Here is a 20,794-nt window from a genome sequence, read left to right as displayed (position 1 = left end):
TATATATAAAACCCAAAGCAACAACCCCCAAAATGGACTTACACACAGGTATGGATTTGTCCCTCATTAGAAAACACACTGTGTGTATATCTATTGGTTGTCCCTGAATGGCACAGCACTGGCTATTGGAATGGGGTCAGGAAGAAAGGGGTCCTTTTTTTCCCCGGTTTGCTTTAAAACCTACAGTGAAATTACATAAGATGAACAAAAGCAGAGTAGTCACAGGAACAATAGATCCTGTTTACATATTGGCACCTTATTGTTGTTGCCATTGTTATTACTACTCTCCAATTTGACTTCTAGTTTTTACTTCCCAGGAATTAATACCTCTATACATGTTTTTTTCCATATATTCTCTCTCCTCAGAAGAAGCTGGATGCAGGTTCAGGCAGAATGAACCACTTAAAAATCTAAATGGATGCTGGGACTCTGGAGATTCTTGCCCTGATGAACTTTTCCGGCCTTCTTTCTGAGAGATTATCAATCATTTAGAAAATTATGGTTAATTCTACATAACGAGTAATTTTTAGTGACCTTTCCTTCCACCATATGCTTTTGGGCAATGATTTGAGATAGTTTTTCACCTGCACCACTGGCATTAGATACCAGCCTTGCATATTTGTGTAAATGTTTTTTTCCGGTACAAGGTCCCCATTACTGGTACAGACAGTTCTCTGTCCTGGGTAACTATTCTTTCAGCAAACAGACTGGTCCTTTGAACTACTTATCATTACTGAGTGATGTGCTGGGAGAACCACCCGCGCTAAATACACCAGAAAACCTGGTGGTGGTGTGGGATGGGTTAAATTTCAGCCCAATTTATTTAGCTCACACAAAAATGTCTAATTGCTTCTTGGTCTGTAGACTTAGCAATTGAAAAACCCCACATACAAAAATGCTATTAAGATTGGGGGTAAAAAATGGAAAACCATACTGAATGAAAAAAACAAAGTACTGCTTGCTGGTTTACAAAAAGTCTATAACACTGATAAAATCTTCAAAAACCAATGTGCTTTTTTTTTTTTTTTTCTTTTCTTTTTTCCTTGTCCTTCTTTATTTTGGCTTCATTTCAACCCGGGAGTTCATATCATCTCCTTCCAGATCATATTCTTCTACTTGGCCGCTGGTCCACACCTTCATGCGGTCAGTCAGGTCGCTGCTTCTGGGAGCCAGGATGAAGTCGTAAATCAGGGCAGCGCTTGCTCCTCCAATGATTGGGCCAACCCAGAAGATCTGAAACACAGTTCCAAGGCCAGTTAATACATCGGGTATTACTGCATTCGAAGCTGTTTTGAAAAATCTTCTCTGAGGATTTTCACCACAACATTTACAGTGAAAACATTAAAATTACAGGTTGTCACCTGAATATTTACTTAACCACATGTCAAGGAACAAGGAATTTCTCATCATGAGTTGGCAATAGACCCAGAGATTAATAACTCTATATTGTCAAGTTCTGATATCTAGAATTAGGTGTCTACTGGTAAAACATCTCTGTTACTCCAGATGGATTTGGCTTGGCAGGGGGGCAAAATTTTTAAAAGCAACAAGGGTACTAGATTCCATTCTTCCACCAATTTTCAGTAATAGGTGAATTAGAAAGTAACATTTAGTGAGGACCCAATTAGGGGTTTAATTTGCTACTAGCTGCTGTTTAGCTAATGATATTGCTGTAATTGTACTTATCTAATCACTTAAGGCAAGTAAAGTTTGGAGGTAGAGGTAATAAAAGTATTTTAATAGACGGGTTGATTTTATTAAAAATAACAGAAGATTTTGAAGGGTTTGCATGGCCAAAGAGCTCCTGAGTCTGAAAACGTTTTATTTTATTCAGCAATATCAGTGGTTTAATATGAATTATTACCTCTATCTCCTTCTCACTGTACAAAGGAAAATAATTTTTCTATTAAATTCTGGAAATACTAGTTACTAGCTTAGTTACATAACCTTAGTATCCCAACAGGATTGCTTAAGTGGGAGATAATGGCAAAATTTCCTCAGTGTCCTCCTTTAGTGTTTTACTCTTTACATTAAAACCCAAAATTTTCACAACTCATTGTACTACCACTAAATTTCCATGAATGCCTATGCAATTGGCTGCCAAAATCATGAGTAAGAGAGTTGGAACAAGGTACATTTTAAATATTCAAGAACATATGCTCATTTAGGGTTTTTATATCAGCCTTCTTTACTGAACTTTAGTGAAATAAGTAAATTTTCATGAAGTTCCTCATTTTAACCACATTTAACCACAGGGAATAATCTAAAATTTATAGTGTTTCCAGACCACTTATTCATGAAAGCACATAAGCAGACACTTAACTTTAAGATCAACATTTTATTAGCTTCCTAATATTGGATGATCCATTCCATTTTATAAACCTACATAAGGAACCTTCCTAAATTAGGTTTTACCAGATTAGGAACTAGCACTTTACAAACTCATTTTAAACTGTAAATACTCAATACAGGGTTCTGTGCAATGAGGATTTAATGTTTAAAGTATTTGAAACAAATAAACATAAATGAAAATAACAAAAAAAAAGTTTATTGCAATTATTCTTTGTTAAAGGGCACCTTACCAATTTAGTGCTAATGATGTGTTCAAATGTTTCTGGTCTTGCAGATAACGTATATGCAGAGCCTCTTGTAAGCTAAACAAATTTATTCAACTTACCCAGTGATTTTCAAAGTTGTTGGCAATCAGCGCTGAGCCAAAAGATCTGGCTGGGTTTATTCCACAACCAGTGTAATCAATCTAGGAGGTGGAAAAAGAACCAGTGATGAACATGTGGCATCGTCATTACACAGGAGGGCAAGTGGCAGACTACAGCACGGTCTGGGTGCTCACAACAGCTTCATTCATCCCACCCACTCTTCCTCAGAAAAAGGGGGAAAGACTGTTTGCCATGTGTCTGTCCTGTCCCACTGGGGAAACTGGTCCCACTGCAGCGACTCCTCCCAGACGTGCAACCTCATCACTTATTGCAGCAGCCATGTGGCCCAAGAAAGAAGGACTATGCGTGTCACCAAAACAAGGTCAATCTCTGAAGTGGAGGGAGAAGGAAGAAACTACCATCTACCCACATTCTTCCTGCCTTCCCTGGGCCATCCTGAGGGGCAACATTGCAGATACCAACTGTGAGAGCTAAAACTTACCGCAAGAAGATGTCCCAAGGCAACAGAGAGACCAATGGCCAAAGGTGCTGATCCTGAGACATCATTCCTTCTCCGGTCTGTGGTGGCAAGGACACACAACACCAGCTGGAAGGTAGCAATGATTTCGATACCTAGTCCTTGGCCTGCATTGACTCCATCTGAAAGCTGCATGGAGACAAGAGGGAAAGTGTCACTTGATATTCCTACCTGACTTCAACCAATACAGCGAAGTTTTGCAGGATCTACTTTCTCAATAGGAGAATGCAGACCTATACAGCCATTTCTCTTCTCAGGTTGCTTTTGTTTAACAGGAAAAAAAGTGAACGGAAATTAATTTTGAAACACTCACTGCTGTACTCAAGTCTAGGTGGTTGTTGGTGATTCAACGTGATTGCATGGTGGCTGCATCCAGCCAAAGTGAATGCTCAACCACTAGACACCATGAGAATGTGTGAGAAAAAATAAGCCAGAGATTCACCTTCAGTAGAGTTTACCCATAGAAGTGAAGTTTGGTGCCTTGAGATATTTATTCATTGCTTCTGAGAATGAGGATCCTGTGGTCATGTTAAGCACTGCTCAGCTTGCCTTCATCAGCAATTACTAAGCAAACAAGGGCAGGAGGAGGAAGTTCTGAATACTTCTGGGTAGCTTGCAAGTACCTATCGCTGCTACTGACAAGTCACATTCTTCTCTTGTCCCACCACTACCTATTTTCTGTAACTCAGAATCATAGGATCATAGAATGGTTTGGTCTGGAAAGGACCTTCAAGATCATCGAGTTCCACCCCCCTGCCATGGGCAGGGACACCTCCCACTAGCCCAGGTTGCTCAAAGCCTCATCCAGCCTGGCCTTGAACCCCTCCAGGGATGGGGCATCCACAGCTTCTCTGGGCAACCTGGGCCACTGCCTCACCACCCTCATAGTGAAAAATTTCTTCCTAATGTCTAGTCTAAATTTACCCTCTTTTAGCTTATACCCATTACTCCTTGTCCATATTCTAACTGCATTCTTAATCATGACATCAGTAGAGTTTCTTATTAATGTAAATGCTGAAGAACATATTGAAACCGCAGTAATTCACATAAACAAATATAATACAGTAGAAACGCTGTCATATTTCAGGAGTGCTGTTAGAAACTTGTGCTTAACTAGAAACCATGGAGCTTAACTGTTCAGTGTTATAACAAGTGTTGAATTCTGCTTCTAATTGCTATACTCAGTGGTATTTTAGTTAAGACAAGACAAGCCTATATCTGAGCTGAGTAACTTGGTGTTAAGTAGAAATATCTACATTGAACAGAAAGGATGAAACATGAGCTTGGACACAGGCCAGAGAAACTGAGAATGTGAGTGACTCAGTAGGAAACAAACTCTGCAAAACTTACACTCAAAAATAGTGCTATCAGTGGGTTATCTCATCTGTCATAGCCTCTGCATTAAAGATTGCTAGGTCATACATGACAACAACATAATTAAATGTTATTATGACCTGTCCAGAACAATGAACTTATGGGAAATCGTGCTTTAAGTCTGGTTTTGCGGTTTTACGCTCTAATTTCCTCAAAACTAATATTTGAATAACCTTAAAACTTAAAGATGTTTAGCTGAACTCTTTCATTCTCTGCCTTTGCTATTCACTTTTCTTGTTTCTTCTCTGTAACCAAGCAGCATAATATCAAATTCCTAAGCACTGAAAAATAATTGACTGAGTCTTCAGCCTGCATAATTCTGATTAGCTACATTAAAACCAGTGAAAATATATTGATTTCTAGGATCTTCCAATCTGAGGCACTAATAATATATTTTTATATCTTGTTCTTTAATACAGAGGACTGACATTCCTTGAGTTAGAAGCAGTTTATCCATGGGCAGAAGTGAATTCCAGTTGAAAGGGTTGGCATTTTGGTTCCTTTGGCATCCATACAGTAAAAAGTTATATCAGTTACTGAAACCTGCAACATTAACAGGACTTACATATGCAAAATGCAAGTCTGACATAAACATATACAGATATGCTGGCAGTAAAAATGGCAGAAATTCATCCTGAATGCCTGACACATCATTAAATTAATAGTCTATTACTTTTGTCATTCCCTTTTAAAAATAATTACTTTCTCTGGCTGCAGAGACAATGGGATTTGTAGCTCTCAACAAATTAGGATTTAAATGCATCTTATTGATGTAAAAAGTAATAGAATCACTTCAAGAATCTGGATTATAGACTCTGGAAAATCCTAGCCCACATTTGGAGGGCCAAATGGTCAAAATTAAAAGGTAAGAAGCTAAATTCTCTTCTGTCATAAGGCAACTGTTAAACCCTAGACTATCTAGACATGAGGTCTGACGCATTGATGTTAGTATTTGAAAAGGCCTTGGCATTTCAAGCGATTGAACACTGACCTGCCATTAGTCTTTCACTTCGTTTGAAGGGCTTCCATAAAAGAAAAAAAACAGTAAGAGAAAAATTGTGCCTTTAAAACCTGTGATAATTCTTATCTTTAAGAGGCGGAAATCACATTCTTCCTTTCCCTCCAGGAAAACACATCCTACAGCTGACGTGACTGGAGGTTATTCCCTGCTAATCAACACTTATTGATGGGCTGTGTGGAATCAAAGAAAACCTGGAAATATCATAGGAAACCTTTTGCTTTCCTCTAGCATGTAATTTTACGCAAGCTGACAGGGACGTAAGATTCCACTGTGAGAGCAAGGACTCTGGGCCATGTTCCAACAGGAGGCAAATCAAGGCAAACCTTGGATGTTCTGCTTTGTTGTGGTCTGTGGATCTGCTGTACAGAAGTGCAGCATCACAGAGGTTTGCTGTTCGCCTGCATGTCAGAGCTACAACGTCAATACAACAGGAACCTGGACCCTCCAGGAAACAGCAGCCCATGGAAGGCCACGATTCTTCACCACCCTAACCACACCCCAGCCAAAGAATAACACGGGTAGTAGGAAGGTGTATTTCCTAGCTTCAAGTTAAAATGTGCATAAAACTTGTGTGTGTACTTAAGTTTATACAATCCCTAGTCTCAGGGGATTTGCAAGAGTTACCTAGCTAACAACGCAATATAAAACATGTTGCACCTTTTAAATCTGCTGGTTTAAGCCCTTGACGGAACCAGGTAGGCATGACCAACATGAGCTGGTTACCCTCGAGTTGTATTTTCCATGCATTATTCTGATTTTTTTAAGGAAAGCTTGAATATTTCTAGAATACCTGACTCCAGAAACTTCAGCCACTGGTAAGGTCAGGGCTGCCTGGAGCTTGGTCTGAATCTAGTTCCAAGGGACACGATGTGTTAGAGACCTGACTGTCTGAGGCTGCCAATAAAACAAAGGCAAAAATCAAACACTGCTCTTAACATCTAGCATTCTGCTGCTGCAAATATCCAGAATATAAGGTAACCATGTCTATGGTTCTTAAATAAATAGAATAATACCTTGAAACATAAGACCCAGTCATCTCTCCTGTAGGGTTGGGGTGAAGGGCTCCTTTCCCAGTACCCACACTGAAATGACTCTTTTCCTTGCATTGGTAGGCTGCTTCCCAGCAGTGACAGCAAAGTACGTGGGCAGGGTATGTAGGCTGACACTGCATTTGCCCTTCATTTATCTGTGGGGAAACCTCTGACTTCTCATCTCAGTCCAATAACTCTCACATGCTCTGGATTTTAGGTGATGGTAATTAAGGCAACAGCAAACAAGTCAGCGGGCAGGGAACAGCACAGCAACTCCCTGACCTTTTCATGCTTCCGACTTGTGAGGCTTGAAGAGAGGATTCAGTGCTTTAAGGAACCAAATGTACTCTGAGGTAGTAAAATAAAATACACAAGCCCATGTTCATCTCCAATAGTTTCCCACACCATGGGAGTCGATCCAGACTTCTTTTTTGTTCACATGAACTGTTCTACTAAACTTCATTTCTACATCACTATTTTGACAGCAGAAGCACCACAAACATACCCAAGAAATGGGTTACATCATTGGCAAGAGCTGAGAGTTCTGTGTAGACACATATATTGATCAGCTGAACCACTCTCTCACCTGCATTAGCTTTCTCTGAGTAATTATCTTGACTGTAATTGCACCTGGACCACAAGCAGAAGCCTAGATATAGACACCTCAAGAGAGGTTTATCCTTCTCTGAGCTGAGTCCCAATGTTAGTATTCTTACCTGAGTTCCTCATGAATTTGAACAAGTTTCTGGAAGAAAATCCACTGGAATTCAGTAAATTTATGGAAATTGTATCTCATTCAGAAAGCTGCTGAACTGCAACTGGTTGGAAGCGAAGGAAGCACTTGAGGCATGCCGAACCCCTCTGCTTTCCATTACTGGATGTAGGGATGAGGCAAAATATCTATTCCCCATTCAAAGTTTTGCTTTATCTAGTAATGCAAACCAGCAATCTGGTTTGAGTTCAGTGCTGACTCTGCTTTGGCCAAGAGGTTGGACTAGAGATCTCCTGACATCCCTTCCAGCATGAGTTATCAGAAGATAATGAATAAGATAATGAATTATCAAAGACGTCGGTTCTTTGGAAAGGTTCTTCCTGTGGGAATGTCTGGGACGGAATTGCCTCAATGCTGCTCTGGCTTGGCTGAGTTAATGTCTGGAAACAGCTGGTGACATGTGCAGACAGTGGAGACACAGCTGATGGATCGATCACCGTCAAGGCTCCGCATAGATATAGTCCCTATAGGAGAGTGAGCCAAAAGACATGTAATATAATCAAATGAGGACTATTAAACCCAAGGGCAAAATTAATGGAAAATCATTATCTAGTCATGACCATGAGAGTAACTCATTGAGAAGAACACCTGTTTTTTGTTCTTAGGAAATGAGTAGCCATCACATTGTTTCCATTTCTCCACGACGTCAGACAGGAGACGGGAACTACGGAAGCTTGTTTCTCAGAAGTGCCCTTAACTGCCATGTTTAGCTGCCTGACTTCCACAGCTCCAAGCAGTAATATGGGCAAATTAATGTTATGTTTTCTTTCCTTTTGTATTTCTTTTTAGAGCAGGATATTTATTAGTTGTCTGCCTTCAGATGAGAAATGGGGACAGGAAATTAATCTGGCCCAAGGTAAACCTGACTGTGTACTTCTCTAGTGGCTTCATATTTTTCTCATTAGGAATAAAAGTATATCAGGTTCAAAGCTGTTTCCCGTTATATGGATAAGACAGTTTGTTATGCAAGGTGGTTTCATCACGTGGTGCTATGCTCCCTCTCATCCAACAAACCCTCAGCTGTGGATTGTACCTTCTAGGGTCCAGCTCACTTTCATATAATGGGGATTAGTTTCTCGTTGTTCCTTAAATAACAGTCCCCTAAAATGTTGAAGTCTGTTTTTCAGTAGAGGAATGTCAGTTTTCTCCATTCTTATGAAACACTTCACTGCAAGCCATGCTGGCTGATGTTTTTTCAGTTTCTGAGATTTCAGACAAAAGTTAAACCACAACCATTTAGTGACACATAGAACATCACTGATCACTGGGACTTCTCTCTTGTGTATGTCCCAGCCATCCCCTGGGTAAGGCAGCTTTTGCAGAACCCCAGCAATAGCATGACTGGTACATAACAAGCAGCATGTTGGGGATTGACTATAAGCATATTGGCTTTTATTAAAGTGTTAATATTCATGCTGAGAGAAGAACTATATTCTCCTGTCCCCATAAAATCTAGCAATATAAAGAGTTGTGCTTCAGTAAATAATATCTTTATATCAGACAGCTCTCTTTCTGTGTGTGTTGAATTCAAATATACAGCTAGATATTTGCACCAGGAATGCTGTTTTTGGCATTCCAAATTATTATCTCATCTCTACCTTGGCAGACTTTTTTCTTAAAGGAAGACTTTGACCATTTTATTCAAGCAAATTTGAATACACTTCTCTGGTTGTATCACTGTCTAACTATTCAAAAAAAGGCCATCTCACTGTCTTACTACATATTCTTCCTGTAGCTTAAACTTTCTTTTATTTTCCTTATTTTTCTTAATAAGGAAACCTTTTTGCATTAGTTTAAATGCTTCATGTCCTCTTCATCCCACACTGGAAATATTAATTATGCTGCTTTATACCAACTACCTATCATTTAAGTGTTTATCTGGGCAAAGTTCTTCAATACAATGTTCTTCAAATGTAATCTCAGAAATTAATCTCTCTGCTTCCCTCAAAGCCATCTTCCACTCTCTGGCCTGTCATTTTGTCTGACTCTTTTCATTCTTTCAGCTCCAAGTCAGTCATTAAAATAACTTGATAATATACCTTACTTCTGTCTGGAAGTCAGTCCTAGATCTCCATAGCTATAAACCTTCCTTTAACTCACAGTCAAAATGTATTCAGAGACCTTATCCTCAGCTAATAACTGCAGTTATTCTCTTCTCTCCTTGCTATTTAACAAGTATGACTCTGAAATGGATGTTTCTATACCCATTATTTGAGTGTCAGGGATTCAGAGAGTACAAAAGTCTCATTTCTTTCCTAAGAGACCGGCAAAGATCTAAAGAGTTTCACTTAAAATTATGCAACAGGAGCACTCCGAAGAAGCTGCTTATGAGGCAAAGAATTAGCTTTGGATCATGTCCTAGATCAACAATAGAAGCATTCAGCAGAACCTACGGACAAAACATATTGTCCCCTTCTAGATTATCCTTCCTATAAATACAGCCTTAAGCGCTCTAAAGGGGACTCATTCAATTCCCAAAGCACAAATCATATTTTCCATTCTTTGGACAGCAGACACCCTCCAGGAACCAAGACTAACCTCCCTCCTCCCACCCTGTCTTGAGGCTGATGAGAAACTAGCCAGGGCTTTGTGTTGTAGCAGTCTGATATACTACAAAGAGAAGAGTGATGGTTTCATTAGTATTAAACCAGAGCACATAAAGTTTACGTGTGAGGCCAGTGACAGTCAGCAAAAGTCAATTATTGTATAGGACATCCATTTAGCACAAACAGTTACAGACAGACCACTTGTCTCATTTACAATTTTAGTTTTTGATGTGCCTCTGGGAAAGTTGCTTTGGGGAAATTTATTTTTTTTTTTTTTAATCTTGCTGCCGAGAAATAAATAACTTTTATTCAGAGGATGAGGAATGGTGAGTTGTTTTTTCTTTTCTTTACCCAGCAAACCCCAAGTAAATAGTTCATTTTCGGTAACACTTTTGAAGTACTTATTTATACCAGTGAACTATTTATGATCTCCTGTATTGTCAGCCCTGAAGGACATGGTTTTTCAACGGGGAATTTCAAGTATATCTAAATCTTGAGCCTAATAAAACCTTCCTTTCTATGTTGATACTGGAACAACTAGCTGGATTTACTGAAACCTCACTGTATGCTTGTTGGCCATTGCACCAAAGTGATATTCATTTTATACTTCTAGACAAACACTCCAGCAAACCTGTGAAGTTTTAAAACTTTCCAAGTCTGAGGTGGTTCATACAGTCATTCTGGTGCAGAGCATTGAAGATTTGGCATTTCCATGAAGTTAGAAAACACCTCTGAATACGTGCAATATATTTCTGGAATTAGTGGAACAATTCCAGTTCCTTCATTTCTCCACTTTGTTCATCAAGCAAGAATTCTTATCAAAGCAAGGAAAATGGGCCAAACCTGACTTTATTCATTCCTCAGTCCAAATACAGTCATCAATAACCTCAGGAGAAGTTGTGTCTATATGTGTAAGGAAACACGTGCCACAGTTCTGCTTTGAAAGCATTCATTGACTTCACTTAGCACAGAATTACCATCAAGAACCTGGAAAAGTTGGGTTTTATGTGATACCTCTCAGCGGTTCCTGGAGAAGGGATGCACAGGACTCTACCAGGAAAGTACACAGAGGATTTCTTTGCCCCTTTCCAGTCTTCAAATACCAAAGGAAAAACTCCTTGCAGAGATTTCAGAATACATTTTTGCCCTCCTGCTGTTTATAGAGTCCCCTTCAGGATGCATGTCAGGCCCCGTATATTTGGTTTAAAAAGTTGATGCTTTTCCTTAGCCTCAGATCTCATTGACTTCAATAGTGATGCAGCAGCTAAACACCAGCATTGGCTCTGGGTGTCAGAAAGAACAGTATTTTACCATCAGGTTGTACATTAATAAATACACAGGACCACATACTGCTCCCAACCAGGCCAGAAAAACCTCCAGGAGGTTTGCTTCTATTGGTATTAATATATTGGTGTTAATATATATTGGTATTAACATTAATCTGGAGGTACTGAGGAGCACAGCCACAGACCATGAGGTCTCATTGTGCCATGTACTGCATCAGCCCACAATGAAAAGGGTGCCTCTGTCTCCATATGTTGGTAATAAAGAGAAAACTATTTAAAGACAGAGAAATACAGAAACTGAGAAATTCAGACACAAAAATTGCAGATAGTTTGCTACCTATGAAGTTGAGCACGAGCACAATAATTTGATCTGGTTTCCCTAACTCTGGAATAGAGATTTTTTAAAGAATGAATATTTCTTTGACATTTTAAACTGTGATACCAGATAAAGATCTTTCTGTTATTGAATTCTCTCAATTAAGCTAGAGAATGACAAATAAGCAAAAATGTACTACTGCTCTAAAGAAAACAGGCAATTTCCTCTTGAGACAAACAGGAAATTTTTCAAGGGCTATTTTTTCTTCCTTTAGTACTTATGATGTGGTTTAATATCCTTGTTTTAAACCCACTTCTGTTAAGGGTAGTTATATACAGTCTAGGTAGTGACATTTTTTAGGATTCTCTGACTAAAGAAATATTATTCTCGACTCACCTGAAGGCTGAAATTATCTGCTGAAGTACATGAGCTCTGCTACAATGACTTGTATGTTGTTTTACCGTTGCATCAATTTAACCAGAAGAGATCCATAATATTAATTCTCACATTTGCTGTGGAAATTTCCATTTGTTCTCAGGCTGTGGTTCTTGCCATGTCAGATCTTGGTTTAGAATCAACACCCACTAATAGGGACTTTTAAAAAATTTTCTGGTTAATTTAAATTGGGAAATGAAATTTGGGTTTACCTCATCTGAAGAATCTTTCTCTCTGTCTGCCTCTGGTGTGTGAGTATATGTTTAGGTGTATATATACATGTGCACAAAATATCCAAATACAAATGGCACAATACATAGAATGCTAAAGAAAGGAAAACAATTTTAACCGTTTATTCCCCAGTCAGGAAGGTTGGTGGCAAAATGAATTTCCTTATCTTTCATACTTAATCCTCCTTAGTTTGACAGCTAGTCAAACACAGAAAAAAAATTATTTTCCAAAAAATCCCAGCATGACTCCATTTGAATGACAATATTAACCGATCTACTGAATTAATAATGTTTTCAGGTGTATTGCAACTCATTATTTTACAACTCTTTGTGCATCCCTTTCATCAATTTCTATCATTTGTATTTAAAGAGGACCTCTAATCTGAGGCTTGCAGACAAGTTTTTTTTTTTTCAGACTATGCACCAGTCATCCTTGGATCCTCTGGATGTGGACCCAGTTCACGGTACAAAACCCACTTGAACCACTCTCTCCGAGCGCCAGAAGACTGGTGTGCAGGTGGATGGTCATTTCTGTGTCAGAAATGATCATGCTGCTGCATCCCTGTGTGCTTTCTGTCCAAAGCTCAGGATATAGCTATATTATTATAAATCTTCCTAGAAATAGGAATAAGAACTTCTGAGACCTGAGATAAGGTTTAGAGCCATAAGCCCTGCTAGACCCAAACATTCTGGAGGATGTGCGATAACCGTCAGGTTTACATCTCAGCGCAGATGTTTCTGCTGTCACTGTGTGAACACACATAGCCAAGGCTATGGTCAGTTTTGAGCAGGTGCCTTTCCTGCGTTCCACCTCCCTGGCCTGATGCGGTTCAATACAATGCTGGCATGCCATAAAAGACTGCTGCTGCAAAAATTGAAATTGAATAATGAGCTATTGTTGTGGCGCTCTTTGTTGAGAAATAAAAATCCTGGACTAACCTTATGTACAGGAACCATTTTGCTCCCTCTAAAAATGCAATGACTTCTGGTCCCTTGTCGAAGCTCGAGTGCTTAAGCACGTAGATATCCCCGCACGGGCAAGGTTGGCAGGAGAAGCCCTACGCTGGCTCGAAACCAGGGAGGGTAGAGGGCAGTGGCAAGGAGAATGAAGCTCATTGTACTGAAACTTGAGAAAGGCACAGTATATAATTTGCACCGAGGATTTTTAACAAGTACTAGAAGTCAGGAGCTCAGCTGCTTGTCTCGTCCATCCAGCGGCACCTCTGGAGCTCCAATTTTCCATACTGACTCAGAGGAAAAGCAGCATCACTTAGTTGTCCACTCAGACTGTCAAGCTCTCGGTTTATTTTGGAAGTTCTTCCAACTCAGCCCGACTTTGTATAATTTGAGGTTGAAGGAGAACAGACTCATAGGGTGCGGACACAAAGCAAGAGGGAAATCACAAAGTAAACACTGAGTCATCAGGGACAACCATGCAAGTCCTGCTCCCCATGGTCAGAGGGCCACCATCACGTTTGGACCAAGTGTGGGGAGTCTACTGATTCCTGTCCATGATCCCCTCTAAGGCAACTTTCTAAAGGATGGGAAAGATTTGATAAAGCATTAAAAAGTTATTTCTGACCCACACACACCATTAAAAGCTGAATGGCAAGCCTCAACTTTATGAGAGGGAACTCCCAGTGCAAGGATAATTTTAAGTTTGCACTAGAGGTTTCTGTGTCTTGGAAATTTTTTGGGAGAAAAAGCACCAGTACTCATGTCCTACAGATAAGATGAGACACCTGCAGAGACTAAGTATCCACATATGCCTCATCCTAGGCTCCAATCTCCTGGAGACAAGAGATTGTCCAGTCTTCAGCTCTCCCAAGTGGCAGATTAAGGCTGGAGCTGGGGGACACATCCACAGCAGAGGACAAAAGCCATCTCCAGCACAGGCGTTCAAAGCTGTTTTGCTGCTGCTGGACCACGATCCAGCTAAGTGCGATACCTTACAGAAAGGGGATTCATTCTGTACTGTGACTTTGGTGAGGGAGGAAGGTGTCTCAAAGTAGCAGATGCTGCTCTTGGATGAAGAATTAAGGACAGAAAAGGGTTCGTTTCACTCTGTCTTGGAGAAAGAATTTGGAGTTGACCACTGTGTGTTTATCACCAAAGGACGTTGCATCCTTGTGTGCACCAGTTCTGCCACAGCTGATCCAGCTTTGGGGAGCAGTAGTGGCAGAGACACAGCCAATCACACTGGAAATCCAGAGGGTGTTCCAGAAACAGGTGACTTCCCATGGTCCAGGAGTGGTATTTATATGACTATTCACCTGTCTTAAGAAAATGCTCCAGACCTCTGAATCCACTGACCACAGACCTCTTCTGGCTTTTCCAGAAAGTTCGCCAGTTGCACAAACAACATTTTTTTCAGTCCACTGACCGCTTTTTAAAACCAAGTCCTTCTATTTGTTATTCTTGGTTGTTTTTCTTTTCTCTTTATCTACCCTCAGCAACACTACCTTCAGGTCTGTTTTCCTTGCCTACAATTTTTGATCCACTTGTAACTTTTTTTAAAAAAAATATTTTGTTATAAACTTCAAGGCAGAGTTTTCAAATAGTTTTCAATTTGTAGCCTGAAGACTTAGGGGGGCACATTTCCTGTCTCTCTACTCAGTATGCTAAAATATGGAAATTATGAAATTTTAAGGCAGTCTCTGCATTTTTCACAAACTCTGATTATTTTCAACCAAAAAAAAAAAAAAAAGGAAAAAAAAACCAGAGAGAAAGAGTTTTTCTCAGCATGTTTTTAAAAGCTTGATAAAGGTTCTCAGGATAATCATTGCTGAACTGCAAATATTGTGTTACCTTACAGAAGTTTCCTCTCACCCGCCTTTCCTGCTTGAGCTCTTGTTGGTCATTAACTGCCCGTGATGAAGTCTCTTCTATTATCCGAACTACAGATCTGTCCTCACTAGACAAGAGCCAGCTATGCTGGCAGATGAGTTTATTTTGGATGAGGTATTCTCTATTCTTACAGTTTTACCTAATGGAAATGTGTAGCATGTAGTAATCCAATTGCCAAAAAAAAAAAACAAAGATAGAAGATGATGTAAGGAAAAAATATTTAAATTTTTAGAACAACAAACACACTGCATATTCCTCTGTCGTCTTTTCCAGTTCTCAAAGTTTTCACCTTGGCACAAACACCACTACTAAAATATACGGGAAGGTAAGTGTCTTAAAAGGATTCAGTAATCTAAATACCTCTCTGCATGTTGTCCAGAATGTCTCATTCAAACCCAGGCAAAATAAGTAAAATTATTTCCATTGACTTCAGCAAAGTTTGGATCAAGAGCAATCCCGTCTAGTGGGAGGTGTCCCTGCCCATGGCAGGGGGTTGGAATTCAATGATCTTTAAGGTCCCTTCCAACCCAAACCAGTCTGTGATTGTGTGATTCTATATGTGACTGTTTTGTTTGTCTTTGTATAAAACAGACCTTAATACTGAACATGTTAGATGACTGTCCTGCTTTTTCATTCTCCCTTCCTTCTCCTCAGCCTTGCACCTTCCATGGATGGTTTTTTTGCTTCATTTGCTGGTGTTTCCCTTCTTCCCTTTGGGCAAGGAGAAAGGCACAGACTCATCACACATCATTTTGGGTACTTAACAGAGAGGTTCCCAAGCCTGAAGCCCATGCCAAAGAAGAGCTGGCTGTCTCTGGTGGACAATTCAGTGTATCCAAAGGCTGAAATACCTCTCTTTGTCTCTCCTTCTCTGTGAACTAGAGAGGAACCTACGGAAGTGGGTTCCTCACTTGGCCCCTCAGTGCAAGACCTACAGCTGGGCAGGGTAAATCGAAGTTCAGGCATGCAGTCCCACCCACTATCTACTTCAGCCTTTAGATCCATTGAATTGTGCCACTTTTTGTCCTTCCTCTGTGAACAAGAGAGGAACCTGGGTTCCTCAATTGGCCCATCAGTGCAAGACCCACAGCTGGGCAGAATAAATCTAAATTCAGGCATCCAACACCGGATAGCCACTGACTCCGTTAAACTGCTCCCATCACATTTTTCCTGTAAAAAAAACAGCCCTTTGAGAGCACGAGAGGGTCAGAACAGAGGACACAGTCATGCACATCCAAGCTTTCTTCCCAACCTTGTCAAACAAGCAGCACTCCCTTTCTTTCTATTCTTTTTTTTTCAATAGTGAATCTACACCTCGTTTTCCACAGGAAGGGCAAGAAGACAAAGCACCTGGCAGGGATGCCAGCTCTGTCTCTCCCTTCCTTGTCCTCAGGTTAAAAAGCATGACATAAAAGCAAATCTCTGTGGTTTCTCCTTATCATCTATTTGCCGAAGGAGGCAGCGTGCTCTTGGTGCTGGGCTGTGGTTTCAGGATATGTCCCGTTGTGATCAGCTTTGCACAAAGACAGCTCTGCTGTTCTCCCCTGTGTTTTGCTCAGACCCAACTCCCCTCTCAACCCTCTGCTCCCCAGACAGTCCCAGCTTGTCAGTGGGAAATGAATGGATTTATTTTCCTCTCTAGTTCTTTCTTGCAAGGGAGAACAGCTGCTGCCCTCCCCATCCCCTGGGAGGTCACCCCACCGCTCCTCTAGCCAGAACACTTATAACTGGATGTGAAAGAGAGAGTAAAAAATTAAATTCTGAGTATTTGACAATGACAAGCACTGAGACCAGGGCTTTTCACAGTGTTCAGGAACCACTTTATCCAATAATTCATGCACAGAAAGTGTTATCAGATTTGCAAAATAGGCATGATAGACACTTATGCTATCTGGTTTTGCCTAAAATGTATTTGAATGCCTTGGAATCCATCTGATTGTATTCCAGAGTTGTTCCTGGGTGGGGGACAGGGGGAACAAGGCTTCCACCCTAACATGCAATTTTTGGGATTCATGAAGTAGTCTCTCCAGGAAAGAAAGATTTTTCCTGATCTTTCCTGATCTTTTCTGTCTGGCTCTTCTCTTCCAAGATGCCCTCATGCAGAGCTCTGAATAATATCTTTCCAGCTCGGAGAGTTACTGACTGAGGAGCAAGAAAAGTTTGGGGTGATTATCTACACCCCCTTTACAAATGGAATGTTTCAGGGCTTTTAGATGGAGGAAGGAGCCAAGCCATCAGCATTTTGTGGTAAGCAAAAGGGGAAGACCTGATGCAAGTGCTACTAAAACCAGACCTCCCGTGTTTAACGGCAGTTGGACCTCTCAAGGAAACCACTTGGGTGGATACCCTGTCCCATGTGGTTGAGCAGTTCCCTCTGCCAGTGGTTTCAGAGGAAAAAATCACATATCACACACACAGCCAGAGCCTTCTGGAGTTAATAAAATGACTCGCTCTTCTTCCCCAAAATGCATTGTATTAACCCATCAAAATTTCTGAAGCGGTGGCAGGGTGGAATACTTGCGGGCACAGGGCTCAAGGGAGGTAAGTGGTCAATCCGCAGGGTAATGAGAGTAGATGACACTAAGCTGTCAGGAGTCACCTTCTTAATATCAAATTTTATTATGTTTTCAAAAACTGCCTCATTTTTTGAATTAACTGTAATGCCACAGCATGCAAAAAACCTTATTTATTAATTTAAATTTTTTTTGATCCTTTCATCCTCTTTTGCCTAAATGAAGAGAGACTGTATTTGTGGATTTATGTCCCAAATATCCCTGCAGCTTGAAATGGGCATAAGATTTCAAACAATCTCAAGTTTCAGACTGCAGTCAGGAATATTCTGCAAGAAAGGGGCCATAGAAGAGATGTGAACAGAATCTGGTGAAATTGTGGTCTAGTGGGAGGTGTCCCTGCCCATGGCAGGGGGTTGGAACTCGATGATCTTTAAGGTCCCTGACAACCCAAACCACTCTGTGACTCTGTGAAATAAGTGGTTAGAAGGGAATTTCTATTTGCAATACTCTGTGTACTGCTGTGGCTGTGGGACTGCCTCTAGCAGTGGGATGATTTCACCTTTCAAATTTTATCTATCCTTTTTGCTTCTGTTATGGCACAGTAACACAGCAACACGACAATGTTTTGAGGAGGAGGACTTGTGGCCAGGCAGTTTTTATGCAGCATGATGGTCAATAGCTGTGAGCACCTGTCTGGGAGGGGGCTGAAACCCGCACCCCTGTTAAATGTAGCTGCCTCACACCTTTCTCCAGTCTACACCTGAGAATTCAGATTTTTTCCTATTTTTTTTCACAGCAAAAGGAGGAACACACTGAAAGCGCAGCTGGGATTCTGTGTCAGGCAGGATCTGAGCACTCTGCCTAATGCAACAGGTAATGCTTTACCACAAGATAGAGTTTCTCTTGCTACACATCTAAATCACTATTCCCATACATTTCCACTGCTGGCATCACCAGGTTACACAAATAATTAGTTAGATGTTGAACCACAGTCGTAGGAGCAAAACCAACGTTGGTATATGCACATTAATCAGCATGTTACCTGAGACCTTCAGAACTACAAAAGGGGCTCAGACATGCAACATCCAGTGATTTTAATGTTAATCTGGTGTCAAAAGGCATATTTCAGACACTTGGATGTACAGAACTGAACATAAGCAAAACTGATCACGACCACAATGTCCTAAGGCTCTGTAAAGGGAGCAGGGAGGAAGGACTGTCCCTGTGACATAGAGCCACCCTGGGATCAGTCAGGACTGGATCCCCTGCTACAAGAAGCAATTGGCTCCCTGAGGTTGTCACCACCATCACCACCACCATCACCACCACCATCACCACCACCACCACCCCCCATGCACACATCGTTAGCAGACCACAGGTGTTACATTTCTATCCAAAAAAAAAAAAAAAAATGAAGGAGGAATTAAAAGTTTCTACTTACGGTGTTGAGCCCCAGGAGGTTGTTTGGGAGAGAGGAGGTGACTCCGGACAGAATAGCTGTGGCCACCACGGCCCCCAGGCACTGGGCGATGATGTACATGAGCGCCTTGAAGATGCTGATCTGGCAGCTCAGCAGGAGGCCCAGGGTGACGGCCGGGTTCAGGTGCGCACCGCTGATGTGGCCCACGCTTTGTGCCATGGTAGCGATGGATAACCCAAAAGCCAGCGAAACCTTCACGTTGTCCTGAGACCTTGTTGACGTTTTGTTGCCCACCACCGGGAAGCTAAAGCCCAAAGCCGAGCCAATGCTGATAAAAATAAAAAGGCTCATGGCAAGGAACTCAGCCACCACTGCCCTCCAGAACATTTTCTTTTTGAATTCACTAGCCATCTTTCCTCTCTCTCTTTCTCTCTCCCCTCCTCACGTTCCCTTCTCCCTCTCTCCCTTCTCTTCCCTGATATTTTTCCTTTGAGGTCTGAAGAGAAATCTGGAGAAAAAATGCAGCCCTTGGATTATTTATAGGGCTTTGGGTGGTCTGTAGGAGGGAAGGGGTGTTGCACAAAAGGAGGAAAGAACGTCTACATAGATGCTGACTGCTAGATTGATGTAAGACACTGCATGCCTGCCAAAGTTTTTTCTTCCTTTTTTTTTTTTTTTTTTTTTCTTTCCCCCTCACTTTGCAGCATTCGATCTCTGCTGCTGCTTTTAAGAGGCTTTTTAAAATCCTTTGAAAAGTCTTTAGGAGTGCCTGTGGAATTTTACTCTCACTTCTTTACCTCCTGTATCATCATTCAGCACACGGATGGGAGTGAAAGCTTTTAGGGGATTTCTGTCCTGAGCCGGACTGAAACAAAAAACCAAAGTTATCTGGTGCAGGCTGGTGAGTTACTGACACTCAGCTGCACCAGCGGCGGATGACATCCGAAAGTAGTAAATAAAACTGACAACTAAATGCCCGCTCTGGAGATGTAAGTACCTCTGTTTCACTGGAAAACAGGTAGAAATGTCTCTTCTGCCGGCTCTGTGGAGACTTGAACTTGTTTCCTGACGGCTGTATGGACAAACACACGTATTTACACAGGCTCACACGAGCCGGTGTTAACTGATGGATGGGGGTGATCACTTTTAACCTCTGTCACCACTGTATAAATCTGCCATAATACTGTGTGTAAGCTGGAAGCTTTATGTGGATTCAACTTGGATGCTAAGATGATTTGGGGCTGTTTGTTTGGGGTGGTTTTTAATTTTTTTTTTTAAATTTACTTAATTTCTTCACTTTTTTTCTTTGAAGCACAAAAGCATCTCAACATTTCCCCAGGCTTTCTCTCCCACACTCCTTCTGACCGGCAGGAAAAAAGCCAATTTGAGGGTTTCCTAGCCCATGTCCTGCAGCGAAAGCGTATCTCACGCTGCTCCGCCGAAGGTCGCCTGTCCTGGCTGTCACCAGGGAGACTGGCTGCTGCCATCGAGCCGCGGCGCTGGCCAGAGACAGAGACAGACGGGGAGAGCGACGGAGAAGGGAAATTACATACTTGATTTTGCAGACAAAATGAATGTCCTGGCAGTGCCAGAGCGTCTCTTCGGAGCAAAAGGTCTAAGTGCCTCCGGTTTTATCGCAGCAGAACTCCATGCCTCAGACTAACCCCTGTGTTATCAGATCTCTGCCTGCTTTAGCAGCTGGTGGTACCTCTGTCTTTAAATCAGGGGGTTTGCTCTGACTTCAAACTATGCAAAAGCTGATCCAGAGGCAGAAACACACTCCCCAGGCACAAGATGTGTATTTAAAA

The 20,794-nt window shown here is 41.2% G+C and overlaps 1 protein-coding gene across 1 annotated transcript; it reads right to left on the bottom strand.

Moving 5' to 3' along the window:
• Positions 1-915: 915 nt before the first annotated feature.
• Positions 916-19,496, bottom strand: AQP1 (aquaporin 1 (Colton blood group)). The gene is made up of 4 exons (XM_010087171.1): positions 19,008-19,496; positions 3,160-3,324; positions 2,678-2,758; positions 916-1,233 (listed from the first exon to the last, which is right to left on the bottom strand). The coding sequence occupies exons 1-4, from the start codon at positions 19,395-19,397 to the stop codon at positions 1,054-1,056; spliced, it is 816 nt and encodes a 271-aa protein (XP_010085473.1). The 5' UTR covers positions 19,398-19,496; the 3' UTR covers positions 916-1,053.
• Between the last annotated feature and the right edge of the window lie 1,298 nt (positions 19,497-20,794).

Source organism: Pterocles gutturalis, unplaced genomic scaffold (genome assembly GCF_000699245.1).
Source record: "Pterocles gutturalis isolate BGI_N339 unplaced genomic scaffold, ASM69924v1 scaffold12561, whole genome shotgun sequence".
In the NCBI taxonomy this organism is placed as follows: Eukaryota; Metazoa; Chordata; class Aves; order Pterocliformes; family Pteroclidae; genus Pterocles; species Pterocles gutturalis.
The sequence above is the reverse complement of the archived record's forward strand: the minus strand, read 5'-3'. Positions and strand labels throughout refer to the sequence as shown.